This window comes from Humulus lupulus, chromosome 1 (assembly GCF_963169125.1).
Source record: "Humulus lupulus chromosome 1, drHumLupu1.1, whole genome shotgun sequence".
Classification (NCBI taxonomy): Eukaryota; Viridiplantae; Streptophyta; class Magnoliopsida; order Rosales; family Cannabaceae; genus Humulus; species Humulus lupulus.
This window is the reverse complement of record NC_084793.1, coordinates 61,892,760-61,910,936: the sequence shown is the minus strand read 5'-3', so window position 1 is coordinate 61,910,936 and position 18,177 is coordinate 61,892,760. Positions and strand designations below refer to the sequence as shown.

General features: G+C 36.4%; 1 protein-coding gene across 1 annotated transcript; it reads right to left on the bottom strand.

Annotated features, from left to right (window-relative positions):
* Nucleotides 1-996: 996 nt before the first annotated feature.
* Nucleotides 997-4,421, bottom strand: LOC133793326 (L-ascorbate oxidase homolog). Its single transcript, XM_062230787.1, has 7 exons — nucleotides 4,119-4,421; nucleotides 3,861-3,970; nucleotides 2,729-2,999; nucleotides 2,118-2,566; nucleotides 1,662-2,027; nucleotides 1,486-1,564; nucleotides 997-1,385 (listed from the first exon to the last, which is right to left on the bottom strand). The coding sequence occupies exons 1-7, from the start codon at nucleotides 4,266-4,268 to the stop codon at nucleotides 1,182-1,184; spliced, it is 1,629 nt and encodes a 542-aa protein (XP_062086771.1). The 5' UTR covers nucleotides 4,269-4,421; the 3' UTR covers nucleotides 997-1,181.
* Between the last annotated feature and the right edge of the window lie 13,756 nt (nucleotides 4,422-18,177).

The following is an 18,177-nucleotide window of genomic DNA, read 5'->3' as shown; positions in this document are numbered from 1 at the left end:
TCCTTACGCTAACATACTGGTGCACCTGTTTCCTAATGACTCGTTAATTATTGTAAAAAATTATTTTAATTGATTTTGAAATTATAAATTCAAACAAAATTATATTTTTAAATAATAAAAAATGTAAATTAATTTAAATAGTCAATTAAAAAATATATTACTTAAAATTACGAAAATGAAATTTTATTCAATAACACATATTTACATATTTACTAAAATATTTTTTTACTTATTAATTAAATCAAAATTGTGTTATTATATTAGTTCTTATGTTCCTAAATTAAAATTATTTGATTGGTGGGAGTAAGAACTAATAAAATAACACAATTTTAATTTAATTAATAAGTAAAAAAAATAGTAAATACGTAAATATGTTAATGAATAAAATTTTATTTTAGTAATTTTAAGTAAAATATATTTTTTTCCTTTTAAAAAAGTAGGTAATATATTTTTTAACTCACTATTTAAATTAATTTACATTTTTTTATTAATTAAATTCAATATTATTTGTCTTTTACAATTTTAAAGCCAATTAAAATAATTATTTAAAATAATTAATAAGACTTTAGGAAACAAGTGCACCAATATGTTAATGTAAGAGATATTTTCCTTTTAAAAAAAAATTAGAGACTTAAATGCTACTATATAAAAATAACAGAGACTTTAGCCTTAAAAAAATCAAGGATTTAAATGCTACACTATCAAAAGATAAGGGACTTTTATCGCTGATAACTCTTTCTTTTTTAATATATTTATGCATTTTTTTTATAACATATGACATTATTTATTTATTTAAAATTTATATCAAAATTAAAAATTATAATTAAATAAATTAATACATTTTTTAAATAAAATTAAACAAATGAGTCTTGCACCTTGCCTTTAAGTAGTATCTTAAATGAAACATGAGAACAAAAAAAAACATAGATAGAATAACACCCTATGTGACACCATACAAATTTTGTCACATTTGTGCCCTCAACACGCCCCAAAGAATTATAAAGAAAAAAGAATTAATTAATGAATTGAGAATGAAACGTCTCTTCATCCCATACAACACTATTTTGTCTCTTCTCTCGTTAGTTATGAATAATAATCTAGTTAACCAATTTTGAGAGATTAATTAAACTCGAAAGCACACAAAAGTTTATCCCAAAAGCAAAGGAAAAAAAAAAGTGTTATCATGGCTTGCGGCCAATAGCTCTGCCACATTTCAAAGCATTAGGAGGAATGAGGTATTCATCCCTAGTTGAGTTGGAATTTGTATAAACTCTCATGTAAAACTGTTGTCCTAGATACTGCCTTGCCCAAAACTCGCTCCGCACATTCCACATACCCGCATTATCCAGTGCCACAAGAACAGCCGTCCAAGACTTTGGGTATACCTGTAACACATATTTATTTTTAACTTATTAATTTGATATTTATACAACAGTATATATATAATATATATCAATCTAGTAATGATAATTAAATAAAACAAACCTGTGTAGTGTATCGTGAGCCAGCATCTGCCATATTGTATTGCTTTCTACTATTCGTGCTCCATACACCTTTATCCATTCTGAAATTTCAAGTAAATTTATATGTATATGTGAGAAGTTGTACGTTATGTAAGTCTATGATTTTATTTTTGAGCTACGAGTTTTGTAAGCATTTACCCGACGATTCTGAAATTATAACCGCTAATGTGATAGCTCTGAATAATGTCTTCGTGATTCTGGAAAACAATCTCAATAAAAGCTCTGTAGTCAGCGCCGAGAACCGCTGTATCAAGGGAGATGGGTCTGCGGGTCGGGTTTTCAGGCATGCTGCCCACCCGGAAGACACCTGGAATCTTATAGTAGTCTGCAAGCTTAAGAGGAGTGTCAGCAGGCTTGTACGACACACCGTTAATGGCGTATCTTTGCTTGCCACCGACTTGACCCGCTGAGCTCTCGAGTGTTATGGTCCTTGAAATGGGTATGTTCCAGTATGGGTACGACCCTTGTGGATTGGGCCTGGGTCCACTCGCGGTTCCGTTGTTTCTGTTACCAATTCACATATTTCATCAACAAAAGTACTACAATAGAAATAATGGTACAAATCTGTAATGATTTTTGAATTTGTCTTGGTACCTAATTGAACGGGCCTGGTTCAGAGACCAATCAATGCCCGGAATGGGCCCAGAAGGAATTGGGCCAGAAACTTTACGGGCCGAGTTTTTATATTTAAGGATAGCAGTGGCGGTCATGTCCTTGTCGGAGAAGCGAGTTGAGACGGCAATGTAGTAGTCCTGTGGGGCCTTGTTGCCTGTAACTAGCACCGAATAGGATTGCCCCACGTGTATGTCAAGTGAGTCGTAAGTTGTCTGGATAGTGTGGATTCCTTCAACTTCGATTAACTTCATGCTATGCCCTTGAATTCGGAAATTGAGCGAGTTTTGTAGCCCAACATTTGACACTCTCAGTCTAATCGTTTTACCTTGTTCAATTGTGAAAACTGCACCGTTGGATCCACGGCCATTGATCAGAATTCCATCTGGAGAAGCAAGCCTACAACCGCTATCAAGAATGTCCTTCAATGTCTGAAACGTTTTCACAGCAAGACACAAACTTTGTTCAGTAAGATGTGTAATAATGCATGTGTAGTTCATTTATGGTCAGGTCAATCTTGAAATGTGATATTGGATAATTTATCCAGGCCCATATTGATTATGGGCTTTGTATAGGGCCAAAATAATATATACCTGATGGTCAGCCTTGTACCAATCTCCGATGAGGATGCTGTAATCAGCAGCAGGTGGAGGAAATGGGACTGGGATTCTTGGCCTGCTTAGGATTTTAATGGCTCCAAAGCCACCAGCAGCCTTGTGAAAAGCAGTCGATGGAAAATAGTAGAAGCTTCCAATTTGATCCTTGGCCTGTAATTTGTAGGTATAGTTCTTCCCTGGTGGGATGGCACATGTTGTCCCAGAAACTCCGTCTAGAAAAGAGTTTTTCCTATTCTGTATACCACTCCTGTTTTATTTATTTATTATTTTTTTAAAATAAAAAAGTTAAATAATAATCAGTGTATATACGATGAAATAGAAAATGACAAAATAGTGCTAGGAATAAAATTGTTCACATGAACCAGTCAATGACATGGATCACTGGTTCGCCCCATTTATATATGTTAAAACTTGGAACCTATGGTACATGATCCAATACCAATATGAACAAAGTATAACAAAATTCCACGATTTCTACATCAGGCCCCGATAATATTACAAAACATACATTTAGATGATACAGCCCCTGTAATGGGCAGCCATCATTGAAAGTTGACCTAATAAAATTCTCTAGAACGAGACTAGAAATATTTAGTTCCAGCTATATTGTCCCCAAAAGGAGAGAAAAAGAAAGAAAAAGTCAATGAGATAGTCTTTGCACAGAATTGTATCAAACACGATCCTCTTACGTAGGTTCCATTAATTAACTTAGTTTACACCTACGGTGGCAATCTCGTAACTTGTAGAGTAGTCTTGCCTTTTGCTTCTTTGTTGGTTTAATGGCAAGATTAGCCATGACTCATGGTGTGGTGATATAATATTTATGCACATATAAACACACACAATATCAGATCTAACATTTACATTAGCCCAAACGTTACATAAAACTTATTATATTGTAGGTTGTAAAACAATATATAATAAATAACTAAGAAGCAAATTTGCAATATTATTACGACGTCTCCGAAGGAATATATATATATTTATATAATAGTTAATAATCATTATAGAGGCAAAGCTATTAAGAAGCTATATAGCATATAAGCAAAGAACAGTATCTTTATATAGCATAAAAGCAAAAAACAGTATCTCTATATAGCTCGCTCACCATGAGAGGAGGAAAGGCTCAGGCAAGTTGTTCTTAACATTGATAATGAGATTATCGTTGGTAACAGCATAAATGTTGGGCCCCGGAAATAAGCCATTGATAAGAATTCCCTGCATTAATTAGTACTACAAAGTTAACACAAGAAGAATATAATGCAAAAACTTACTATTTTTTTTCCGTTAGTTTTAATATAAGGTTAAAAAACTTATTAGAAAGTTGATATGTAAATATATAGAGAAGATATAATTATATACGAACCCTTTGTTTAACTCCAAGAGGATAGATATCACCATAGCTAACAGTCCAGTCAAAATATCTGTACGGATCCTCAGCACAAACAAGACCCAATACTAAAATCATCAGGGCAAAGCGCCGTACGGCACCTTTTGCTTGATTGAGCACCACCATAATTTGGATATTGATAATGATCGAGTATGGTACTATTTGTTCGTACAGATGTGTTTCAGAGAAGAGTATAAGAAAAAAGAAAAAGGTGGTGGAAGTACTCTAAGGGAGGAATAGATGATGAGTACTTATGAGGATAAGGAGAGAAATAGGGTTTTATATATAGCTATCATAATTAAGAGATGGCTGACTGTAACTTTTTTTTATGTGGGGCTTGGGGATATGGGAGGGATATTCATTTGGAAAAGTCAAAACAGAGAAGATAGGAAAAAAATAATAATAACATAATATAAACCTATTAATAAAATAATAAAGATGAATAATGAACTGGCTTGGTACAAATATAATATTAGGATTATAAACTTATAATTGGTGGCTTAGAAATATATATATATAAATATCGATGGTGTCTCAAAAGCAGTACGTGGGTCCAACAATGAAATATATAAGGTATATATGATATGAAAATGATCATAATTAATATTCGCTCCAGTTTTTTGCTCATGAAACTAATTAATAATAATGTTTTACGCGTTACCCTGATTAATTAAATCTCACTTCAATCATCCGAATGCCGGCTCTTATTTTTTTAGGTTTTTGCAATAGAACAGTGTTTGTGTTCGCTTCACACACGTAACTAAATACCTGACTGGATTGATGTGATTGTGATATTCTACGTTAACGTATAATTGATGTTTTATTCTATTTTTTAAAATATCTTTTTAAAATATTTTATTTTTATTTTATTTTTAAATTTTATATTATATTATATATCAGGTTTTTTATATATTTTTATACATTATTTAAATATATTTTATTAATTAAAATAAAATAAAATAATTAAAAAATAATAATAAATATATACTAAATAGGAGAAAGAAAGATTATAAGGAAAGATAATATTATTAAAATATTATATAAATGTAGATATAAATTAATTAGAGTTTGTACACAACTATTATAAATATATGTATAAAGGAACTGATAAGAGATGTTTTTGTAAGTTTTAGCTAAATATTATAAAAAAAAGTGTATTGCAAAATACATCACCAAAACATATTTTTTATAATTTACCTCAAATTTTTATATTATACTATACACCAGCTTCTCTATTTTTTCTCTACATCATTTAAATATTATATTTTTTTTAAAATATTTTATTCATTTTAGGAAATAAAATAATTAAATATAATAGCACCACACTCGTATATATATATATATACAAAATTTTATAAAAAATAATCAAATATTTATAGCTTGATGAATAGTGTTTCAATACATATAGGAAATACTATTCATTTAGGTAAAAAAAATATAAGTTTACATCACCCATTGGAAGACTATTTAACTATTTTTTCTCTATATTATAAAGAAATAAATATTTTAGCTCCTCCATTGAGAGTGCTCTAATAGTATCGATAGAATGGAAAATAATGAAATTTTAATTATTTTATTTGGTCGAGACTAATGTTTGGTATAGTATGGAATTGAATGAAATGGAATAAAATTTATATTATTTTGACCAAAATATAATTATTTTCACAAATAATTTTTAATTAAATTATTTTTTTTTAATATTAGTTTTTATTATATACAAAATTATCATTTTTATTCTAAATCATATTTTTTTTATTAAATTATCCTTATAAACAAAAATATTTTGTAGAAAAATGTACAATAAAATATTATTAATACTTAAAAATTGTACTTAATTGAAAGATAGTTTTTATTTTATTAAAAAATTCATGAAATCTAATTTTATTTTAAATCTTAGTAAAATGTATATATATATATATATATATCAATTTTAATAATTTGAAATTGATGTTATATTTTAAATAATTTAAAATTTTAATGTGACTTCTTAAAATATATATATTTATATTATATACACATATAATTTGAGCATATAATACATATACATATATATACTATTTTTCTTGTTTAAAATATATAAATTCACAAGTTATACATACACAAAATTATAGAAAAAAAAAAGATATAATATCATTTCAAATTTCATGTACATATAACTTTATTATAACATTTTATTAAAAAAATAATTATATAATATTTATATATATATATATATGAAAGAATGACTTATTTCAAATATAATAAAAATGTTGTTAAAATAAATAAGAGTTCATAATGTAATTAATATAAGAATCATATTTTTTAATAATATAAAAATGAAGGAATAAAATGATTTTTCCACCCAATGTTGAATATAATAACAATTCCATCAAAATGTGTAATGATAATTCTATTGGAAAATCCTTTCCTATTTAAATTTACCAACCAAAAATAGTATGGAATAAAAAAAAATCATTTCATTCTATTCATTTTCCTTAAATCAAACACTACCAATAATTTTTAGTTTCCTTACATCCAAACAAGCCTTAGCTAAACGACATTGCCAATAATATTTCTATTTCCCATAAGAATCAAAGAAAATATAAAAAAAATTAAAAAAACGAACCGTCATTGAATCAGGCTCGTTTGTCTCAAGTTTGACATTCAACTAACCAATTATATGATACAGATGCTTACCAACAAACAAAACATTTATTAAATTAAGAATATTATTAATATTAATAATTTGAGTAATCTAATTACCAATTTTAGGTAATACATGTAATTATAGTATATTACACATACAAATTAATATTGTGCTGTTGAAGAATTAATATATATATAATGACAGTGTACTTTTTCATCAAAATTTATTTAAAAAGTACGAAACAAGAATATATCTCTTCCGTATAAAAAGTATATAGACAGTTTTTTATTTTTTTCTGTTAATTTTAACGGCATATTTTTATATTTAATAAAATATTTTTATATTTGACGATAGATTGTAAACATGACTTCAACTTAAATAAAATTAAAAAAATAAATAATTAAACAAGTTAAAATATAATATTTTTGACATATTTTACAATGATAATTATTTAAAAATAATAAAATCATATATTTTATAACTTAAATAAAATTTAATTAAACTTAAACTTAATATTATATTAAACATATAATAAATAATTTTTTGTTGTAACTGCCAAATTCAAAAACTAGAACAAGCATAAACTTAAACAAAAAATAATTAATTAATTAAAATAGAATATTTTAAAGATATTTTATGATAATTTAAATAATTAAACCATATTTATTTAAAAATAATAAAGTCATACATATCATTTTTTTTATCTTATAAATTTGTGTCATAATTTATTTTTTAGCAAGTTATTGGAGCTCTTTTTCTTCATCAAATTCACCAAAGGATATTGTGAGATATATTAGAAACTAAAAATAGTTTATGCATGTCTACACTATGAGTTTTTCTATTCTTATTTTATTTCTATTATTAATTTCTTTTTAAATATTATTGTATTTTATATATATGTCATGTAGTCATGTAAATATATATATATGTCAACGTTGTATTTATGTTGACGCCGTTTTTCATCAACTTAAAAAGGAGAGCAATTAAATAAGAATATATCAGATGAAATGAAAGAAGATGAAAACAGGATGTTTTTTACGTGGTTCAGCAGTTAAATCTGCCTAATCCACGAGTTTGTGTTATAAGTGCTTGGGAGTTTTCTGAAAACTTTTCAGATAATAGTTGCCCAGAATTTTCTCTCAATATCTCAAGATTTCCCTCCCTTACAAATGGAGTGTTCTTCTCTATTTATAGAAAAGGTTTCAGAATTCGTTCCCACATATTTCGGGAAGATATTATGCACATTAAATGATATAATGCCACTTAATGCATTATTTGCTATGTACACGGAAATATCCCATGAAATGTGGGATTGGTTAACAAATTATATAATATCCCTTAAACATTGGGATTTTACAACAATAAATACATTCATATGTAACTTGTTAGCTCAGATACGGAATCCACTACATCTCCGAAACTATTCGCTTATCACGAGCTCGTCATTTTACTTCGCCTAAGCTTATAACAAGTAACCATTGACGAAGTCATCCATTGGAGCTTACACTTCTCGAGCTCGAATCAGCTTGTCTGAAAGCAAAAGATGCATCAGAAAATATATACAAGTGTTGAACCATGGCTATTGCAAGCTCGGAGAATATTTGAGGCTAAACACTCCTCGAGTTTACAAGGTCATCATTTACAGCGAAACGGTCCGACTGGAGGATCATATGACAATCGTACTTATTTCAAGCTTACACCTAACGAACCTAGATTTCGGAATCGTAACTCCTCAACCCCGAAATCTGGGTGTAACATTTTGCCCCTTCAAAAGTATTAGTTCGAATCCTATGAGAAGGAAACTTTTGAACTGCCTTCCTTGGAAATTGTACCATTAAATGTACTCAAGAGTGGACACGCGTCAGCCAAGGGTTGCTCAACCGGAGTACTTAAGTGCTTTTGTACCATGCCCACATCTTTTCGCCTACTGACTTTATGTCTCCATCACTTCATTTGTACCTGACAGTCAAATTAGATACAAAATCTGGCCAATGGCTCAGATTAGCCCGACCTTTGGCCTCCTTTTGGGATTTACATATATATAGCCTCTCATCTCCTCTCCTTCTTCACTTTCATTTTCAAGCTTTCGGAGAGAAAAAGGAAAAACCAGAACCCACATTGTCTTGTCCTTGCATGTTCTCCAAACTGAGAAAACAAAAGTCCCTTGGCGTCTACGACTCCGTGAAAGCTTTCCTGCAACTACTCCTTTGATCGTCAATTTCTCTGTATCCATCAGCCACCGTGTGTAAGTGTCTGTTCTTGATCCCATATATATACGTATTTTTTTCTTCGTTGATTTTTGTGTTTCTGTTACACTGTAGGCACGTTTACTAGTTTTGCACTAGAATGTCTGTAACCAGTCATAATGTCAACCATATTGTGTTAGCCGATACTGCGTAGATTTTGGGTTCTTCTGATATCATGGGTTTCAAACCCAGATTTTGTGTAAAGGATGCAAATATGTCTTTTTATTTTGTTGTTATTATTTTTTTTTTAGACTACAAGTAGTGTATCATGTAGACCAAGAAATGGGGTGCTGAATTAGGGTTTTAAAGTGCACGTTTCCCAAAATTATCACCTTTTTGAGTACCCGCCAACTTTTTCCCTGGAAATCTGGGATTCTTTAAAATAAATCCACTTTCCCCCCTTCGCGTCAAATAAATGCTCGAAGTCCGATCATTTCAATAGCTCGGGCTTCTCCCAAATTCGACCCCTCTCTTTCGAGATATTAATCGAGCTTATTCCGTGGCTTCGAGCATTCGAGCTCGAACTATCTTGAATTTTATCCTTTATTTCTTGTATGCCTAGCCCTCACCCTTTTCTTTCTTGTTAGATGTCGCAGAATTTTGAAAAACAGTGGGGGTCAGTGCTCGCAATTCCCTATTCTCTGGCAACTTCAAGCTCTGAATCGCCCTTCACTCGAAATAAGTGGCTAATTCGCTAGCACAAAGTGAGGAGTGAGCAAGAGGATATTCGAGCTCACTTTCGGCGTCAAATCGATGAGGTTGAAGAGAGGAAAAGGAAAAAACTTCGTGTCGCGATCTATCCAGACCCGGACCTCGAGCTTAGGCTGATCCCTCTCGATCCTAGGCTCAAAGAAACAGTTGCCTTCAAGGCGAGTGATCTCATATTCTCACTGATGGAGACATCAAATCACCCGTCGACATCACAACCAGCTACTATTTCTACCTCGAGGGAGGAATTTTTCAAGGCCGAGCATTATTGGAGCTCGGTTTCTTCGTTAGGACAAATCACCAACATCCTGGCTCGTCACGGCCTAGGATTGTCAGGCTCGCTGAGGTGTCAAGCTCCCACCTCAATGAACGAAGCTGCTACGCCCCAGGAGATGCCCGTCCCGACAATAAACTGAAGCTCGCAGCTTGGAGTCACGAGCATATGAAGGCAGGGGCTTTATTGCCCTTGAAGTCCTTTTTAAAGGACTTTCTGGATTTTGTTGGGCTCACGCCCTTCCAACTCCAGACAAATTCATACAGGGTCTTGTCAACCCTAAGGTCGCTATACCACGAACTGAAGTGGGAAGGACCTTCGCCAAAGGAGATCCTGTATCTATTTTGCTTGGAAAGTAACCCCTCCCGAGCTCGGAGAGGGGATGGCTTCTATTACCTGTTGAGCTATCCCAAGGAGAAGAAGATCTTCGAGGACATGCCCAACCATCCTCCCAACTTCAAGCTGGCATTCTTTTGGACAGACAGCCTAGCTCCCTCAAAGTTTTATTCATTCAGACAAATTCGTAAGTATATGACCCCCTTTCCTTTCATGCTCGACTTTCGCTTAGGCTTGAACTAACTATAATGTATTCGATTCAGCCAATTATCACCATCCTACCCCTACGAATGTGATGAAGGAGCACAGAGAAGCTCTGGTCCAGCTGCCATACGATAGGTGCTGCCTGTCTTATCTTCTTCATGAAGATAGCTTCGAGCCTGCGGCCTTCTGGAGCAGGACCAGTCAACGGACGACACTGCCTACTGGAAGTACACCATGTGAGATCACGTGCCACTCCCCACTGACAAGCTTCCTCTAAATTGAAGCTCGAAAGCAGGATCACTAGCTCGTTGTTACAAGAGTCCGTGCTTGGGGAACGACACCAATGACAAGGCCTCGAGCTCGAGTGACAGAGGTAAGGTCATTCTCTGCTCGGCCTTGTGGTCTCCATCCCTTCTTAAACATAGACCCGACACCCTGATCCTATTCCCAAATTCTAGGGATAACTTCCATGTATGGTCTTGGGTAGATGATAGGGTCCATAGGTTCGATAGCTGGCTGGGGAAATACCAAACAATGTATAGTCTAAATGAAGTTTGGGATGGGATTGCCGTCCAATACGGAACAAACGAATATAGGGACCTTTTGAGGTTAACTTCCACATATAGGGAAGGGACTCCCCCAGCCTCCTCTGAAGATAGGGGGATTACCTGGTCACCGAGCACGAGCTCAGGGGAGAGTTCCAGTTAGTTTTCTTGTCACTTGTCTTTATTTCCTTTAACTGTCTGCTTCATGCTTACTTTAGCATTTTAAGCTCATTTTCTAATATGATTTGATTATGTAGGCACTATGGACTCCGACCTTGAGACCATGCTCAACAGCCGCTCGGGGGCCAAGCAAAGCAAGCGCCCGAGTGCATCACAAAAAACTGGTCGACCTGCCAAAGTCCCTAAAAGGACCGAGGTTACTCCTCCTCCTCCGGCCCCTCCAGTTCCGAGCCCAATCGTGATCTCCAACCCCCAGGTCGAGGTTCCTGTGGAAGCTGCTTCCTCCCTACCTCTAGCTGTCCAGACCCTTCAAACAACCGTCCTAGCTCCAAAGAAGCTGGTTCCCACTCAAGAGCGCCTGCTATCGATTTCGACTCATTCCGATGAGTATGTCATCGACACCGCTGCGAGGACTCATGGAGCCACTCTAGGCTCGGATGTCCTTTCTCGAGTGGACCAAAGCTACAGTAATCTTGGGGCTCCTCAATTGCAGTTCCTGGTCAACGCTCGAGACTCCAATGTCCTTTATGACAAGAGTACTGAGCTTATCTCCTCGGTAGTTTCTCTTACTTCGTTAATTATTGTAATTTTACTTGGAACATGTTCTAACTTGAATTGTTTGTGTGTTAGGCTCTCGTTGCAGTTGCTCAGCTAAATTACAAGCTGAACAGCGAGGTTCATGCGAGCATGTCCTATGCTCAGGAGTTGAAGGATCTCTAGCTTAAGCTCGCTGACGAGTTCAAGGCTACAAAGTCGAAGCTGGAGGCTGAGCTCAAAGAGATGAGCTCCAGGGTTGAGGAGCTTAAGAAGTTAAACGCTGAGCTCAAAGAGAAGAGCTCTAGGGATGAGGAGCTTGAGAAGCTGAATGCCAAGCTCAAGGAGGAGAAAAAGGCCACCTTCGAGATAATGGAGGGTGAAAAGGCTCGCCTCCTCGAAGAGTTCAATCAGAGGAAGGATTGAGCAGTCGACATGGCCATGTACAGGATTTGGGCCAGCAATACCAATCTCGATACGAGCTTCCTGGGCACCCTTGAGGACGAGCTTCTGGCTAAGTGGCAAGCTCGACTGGAGGTGGAGGAAGCTTAGGAGGAGGCTGAGTAAGCTAAGGAAGGGTCAAGTGCTACCAAGGGGGATGCTCCTGCTTCGTAGAGCTCAATCATGGGTTGCGTCCCATTTAAAAAAAAATTGTAATAGTTTAGGGCCTTTCTTTTTTATGCCTTTGGGGCGAAAACAATTTACAGCTCGTAAAAGAGCTATTTTTGTTTATTCAAGCTTTTACATTTGGTATCCTTAATTTAATATTTTTTCCTTACACTTCTCAGATCGAAATATTTTAAGCAATATATATTAAACTTTTGCCTTTTATGTTTGTTTATTCATACAAACATCTGTTGGATTTTAGCTCGAGTTTTGATGCATTTATGCGTAGTTTGCTTGATGTATCCACATCCGATCTCATTTTGTGTCAAGGTTTACTTTTACCACACACTCGAAAGTACTTAAGTGATATGTAAGCTAAGTAGTTTAGTTGTATTTTGCTTTTTATAGTCACTTTTCCTCTTCCTCAGACAGTTCCTTGAGGTTATGAGGTAGAAACTTTTGTTGCAAAATACTCCAGCCTCGGTATCGACTTAGTTCGAAGTAGGTCTATCTTTTTCCCACTTGTGTCAATCAGTTTTAGTTGGTTTGTTCCAAACCTATTTAGGTCGTGTTTGGTTCATAATCCGTACACTTATATATTTTCGATCTAGTTATATCCAGATCACACTAGTTCGCGTATCTAGTCGTATCCAGATACTTATTCTTTGATAATCTGGTTATGACCAAATTATCTTAGCTCGCGTATCTAGTTATATCCAGACACTTGTTTTTTTAATAATCTGGTTACGTCCAAATTATCTTAGCTTGTGCATCTGGTTATATCCAGACACTTATTTTTTCATAATCTGGTTGCGTCCAAATTATCTTAGCTCGTGCATCTGGTTATATCCAGACACTTATTTCAAGCATACACTTCTATGTCGGGTTACTGGTCCAGACATTTTTTCTTTTATGTTGTTTATTTTTTCAAATTTATGGTATGTATGCCATGCCCCCTTAATATCCTATGAGTGTGACCATAGGTTATTAAATTAAGAGAGTTTACAAAAAATACAACATATAGAAACAAGAATGACTTTTGATCAAAATCAAACACTTTATTAATAAAAATTTTGTAAAAAACAAAAACGCTTGGTTACGATGAGACATCATTCCTTCACTATTGATAGTAAGGTCATAGATGTTTGCCATTCCAAGCTTGCGGTACCAATTCTCTGTTTAATCTTGCCAATTTATAGACTCCGGGTCGAATAACTGACTCGATTCGATAAGGTCCTTCCCAATTAGGCCCAATTACGCCAGCAATCGGGTCCCTTGTAGCTAAAAACACACGCCTTAACACTAAGTCTCCCAATTCGAACTTCCTTTCCCGAACCTTTTTATTGAAATATCGGATAGCTCGCTGTTGATATACTGCATTTCTCAGTTGAGCTTCATCTCGCCTTTCTTCAATAAGGTCCAGACTTACTTCTAGCTAGGATTGGTTCGAGGCTTGATCATAAGCATGGCTATGAATGGTGGATATTTTGACCTCGATTGGTAACATGGCCTCGCACCCATATGCCAGGGAAAAAGGGGTATGCCCTGTTGAGGTGCAAGCTATAGTTCGATATGTCCATAAAACTCGGGGTAACTCCTCAGGCCATTTTCCCTTAGCTTCTTCTAACTTCTTTTTCATAGAACTCTTGAGAGTCTTATTTACTGCTTCGACTTGGCCATTTTCTTGGGGATGGGCAATGGAGGAAAAGCTTTTTATTATTCCATTTTTTTCACAAAAATGGGTGAATAATTCACTGTCGAATTGAGTACCGTTATCTGATACTATTTTCCTTGGCATTCCATATCGGCAGGTGATGTTTTTTACCACAAAGTCCAGAACTTTTTTCGAGGTAATCATTGCCAGAGGTTCGGCCTCCTTCCATTTTGTTAAATAATCGACCGCGACCATTGCATACTTTACTCCACCTTTGCCGATTGTCAATGAACTTATGAGATCAATTCCCCACATCGAATGGCCATGGGGAGGTCATCATGGTTAGCTCGGATGGAGGAGCTCGCAGAATTGTAGCGAAACGCTGGCATTTATCACACTTCTTGACATACTTAAATGCATCTGCTTTGATAATGGTCCAGAAGTATCCTTGTCGTATAATTTTCTTTGATAGGCTATGCCCCCCAGCGTGGTCTCCACAAAATCCTTCATGAATTTCTTCTAGGATTTTCTTTGCCTCGAGTGGAGTCACACATCAAAGTAATGGCATAGAATATTCTCTCTGATACAACCTTCCTTCCACAATAGTGTATCTTGGAATCTGATACATCAGTTTCTGAGCCTTGTTCCATTTTGCTGGGAGAATGCTAGTTTCAAGGTAATCAACTATTGGGGTCATCTGGGTCGGTTCGGAGTCAATCATGCTCACATCTACCTTTTCAGGCTCGTTGATACTGGGAGTCGACAAGTGCTCTATTGGTACTATATTTAGTGTATCGACTTCATTGGACGTGGCGAGTCTGGCTAAGGCATACGCATTTGAGTTTTGTTCTCAGGGAACTTGATCTATGGTATAGAACTCGAAATGTTCGAGCGTCGCTTTAGCTTTTTCTAAATATACGACCATTCTTATGCCACGAGCCTAATATTCCCCTAGCATTTGGTTGACCACCAACTGCGAGTCACTGTAACATGTATTGCTTTGGCCTTGAGCTCCTTGGCTATTCAGAGTCCTGCCAATAGAGCTTCGTACTCAGTCTCATTGTTAGATGCTTCAAAGCTGAACCTTAAGGCGGAGTGAAATTGATTTCCAATTGGAGTGATCAATATGATTCCTGCCCCCGATCCATTTTTGTTGGAAGATCCATCGACATAAAGTTTCCATAGTTTGCGAGCTGGGGTTATAACTTCATCATCAGACACTCCTGTACACTCCACGATGAAGTCTGCCAGGGCCTGCCCCGTTATGGTCGTTCTCGGATGATAAGTGATCTCGAACTGTCTGAGTTCAACAGCCCATTTTAACAATCTGCCTGAGGCCTCTGGTTTAGACAAGACTTGTCGTAGTGGTTGGACAGTTAGCACATGCATGGGGTGTGCTTAGAAGTAGGGTCGGAGCTTTCGAGATGAATGGATCAGGCTAAGAGCCATTTTTTCCATTAACGAGTATCTCAATTCTGCCCCTAGTAACCTCTTCCTGACATAGTATACTGGTTTTTGTACCTTCTTGTCTTCTCGGACGAGCACGTCACTGATAGCGTGTTCAATTGTAGCGAGATACAGGTATAAGACTTCTCCTGTGATAGGTTTTGACAAGATCAGAGGTTTCATGAGGTGTTTCTTTAGGTCTTGGAATGCGAGCTCGCATTCCTCCATCCACTCGAATCCCCCCCCCCCCCTCAAAAGGTTGAAGAATGGAAGACAGCGGTCTGTAGATTTAGAAACAAACCTACTTAATGCCCCCATCCGTCCAGTTAAGCTCTGGACATCTTTATGCTTTCGAGGTGAGGGCATATCAATTAGTGCCTGGATCTTGTCAAGATTAACCTCTATTCCTCACGCGTTTACTATGAAACCCAAAAACTTCCCTGATGACACTCCAAATGAGCATTTTTGGGGGTTGAGTTTCATGTTGTACTTCCATAGCACGGCAAAGCATTCTTCGAGGTCATCCACATGGTTATCATTATGTTTGTATTTGACTAACATATCATCAAAATATACTTCCATGTTATTATCTATTTGCTCAAAGAACATTCTGTTCACAAGCCTTTGGTACGCGCTTCAGCATTTTTAAGCCCGAAGGGCATAACATTGTAACAGTACAACCCTTTATCGGTTACAAAGCTCGTATGCTCCTGGTCCGGGTGCGTGCATAGCGATATGGTTATATTTTATAATAAGCATCCCTAAATTACATAAGACCATGCCCAACTGTGGCATCTACGAGCTGATCGATTCGAGGTAGGGGAAAGCAATCCTTTGGGCATCCCTTGTTGAGGTCGGAGTAATCGATGCAAGTTCGCCACGTTTCGTTAGGTTTCGGGACCAATACCAGATTGGTGATGCAATCAGGATAGAAGGCATCTTGTATGAACCAATTTGCCTTTAACCTATCAACCTCTTCCTTTAAGGCTTTCTTTCTATCATCATCCAGAAGTCTACGTTTCTGCTGCTTTGGGGGGAAGCTTTTGTCACTATTGAGTGTATGGCTCATTACATTTGGACTTATTCTTACCATGTCCGAATGTGACCATGTGAAAACATCCTGGTTTTTCTTTAAGAAGCAAATTAATTGCTACTTTGATTTTTCAGAAATATTTTTCCCCACCTTCACGGTCTTTAGGGGGATCGACTTCTTCGAGCTTGACCTCTTCAAGCTCCTCCAATGGCTCGAGGTCTCTATCCTCTATTCTAGGGTCGATTTCCTCGTCGATTTCGAAGATCGTCCCGTCCTCATTCTGAATTATGACAAGTGCTTGTGCACTTGTTTGCTTTTTCCCTCAAACGGAAATGCTATAGCATTCCCTCCCCGCGAGCTGATCCCCTTTCAAAGTCCCGATGCCACTAGAAGTCGGGAACATGATGGACAGATGCCTAATGGATGAAACTGCCCCCAACCCTACTAGGGAGGGTCCCCCAATCAGTACGTTATAGGCCGATGGAAGATCCACTACCACGAACTCCATCATCCTGGTTATAGAGATTGGGTAGTCTCCCAATGTCACAGGGAGTTCGATGGATCCCATGCAGGCAATCCCTTCTCCTGAAAAGTCGTACAACGTAGTCGCACAGGCTTTTAGGTTGCGAAGCGTGAGTCCCATATTTTCTAAAGTAGCCTTATAGAGGATATTCACCGAGCTCATGTTGTCAATTAGGACTCGGTGTACCCTCTTGTTCACGAGCTGAAGGGTGATGACCAGAGGGTCATTATGAGGGAACTATACGTGAGAGGCACCGTCTTCAGTGAAAGTTATGGGTTGAGTTTCAACCCTTTGTTGTTTTGGAGCTCTGGGTTCAGGTTCGTAGGGGGACCCGTCACCAATCTTTAACTCATTCACATATCTTTTCTGGGCATTCCTACCCGATCCTGCTATATGGGGTCCCCCCGAGATGGTTATAACATCTTCTCCATCAATCGGAGGGGGTCGTTCATCTTCCCGAGCTCGGGAGTTATTGTTCTAAGCAGGTGGTTGCAGTTGCTGCCCTCTGACTGGTAGAAGCTTGATTGGGTTCTAGTTTCTTACATGCTGTCCGAAATACCCCCTCGAGATCAAACCTTTGATCTCATCTTTTAGTTGTCTGCACTCATCGGTTGTATGCCCGATATCTCTGTGGAATCTACAATATTTGCTAGAATCCCTTTTTTCCTTTTGGTTTCTCATGGGATCAGGTCGCCTAAAAGGAACCTGGTTTTCATTAGCCAGGTGGATATTCTCTCGAGACTCATTGAGCTCGGTATACACTTTGTATACAGAGAAGTATCTTTCTCCTTTCTTCCTCTTTCCCCCATCTGCCTCGGGGTTATTCCCTTCATTTTTCTTTCTCTTGGAAGGGTTGTCCCCGAGGGGTTTTGAAGTTGTAGGATCCTCCAAGGTCGAGGCAGAGTTAGCGTTTGTTGTTGTAGTTATGGGCTGAGAGGTCATATTCAATGTTGACCTCGCCTCCTCTACATTAACAAACCTCTGGGCTCTTCGATTGAACTTGGTTAAGGACCTTACAGGCTTTCTTTGCAAGTCTTCCCAAAGAGGACTCCCAGGCATTACTCCGGCTCGAATGACCATTAAATGGCCACTGTCGTCGACATCATGAGCTCGAGCGACT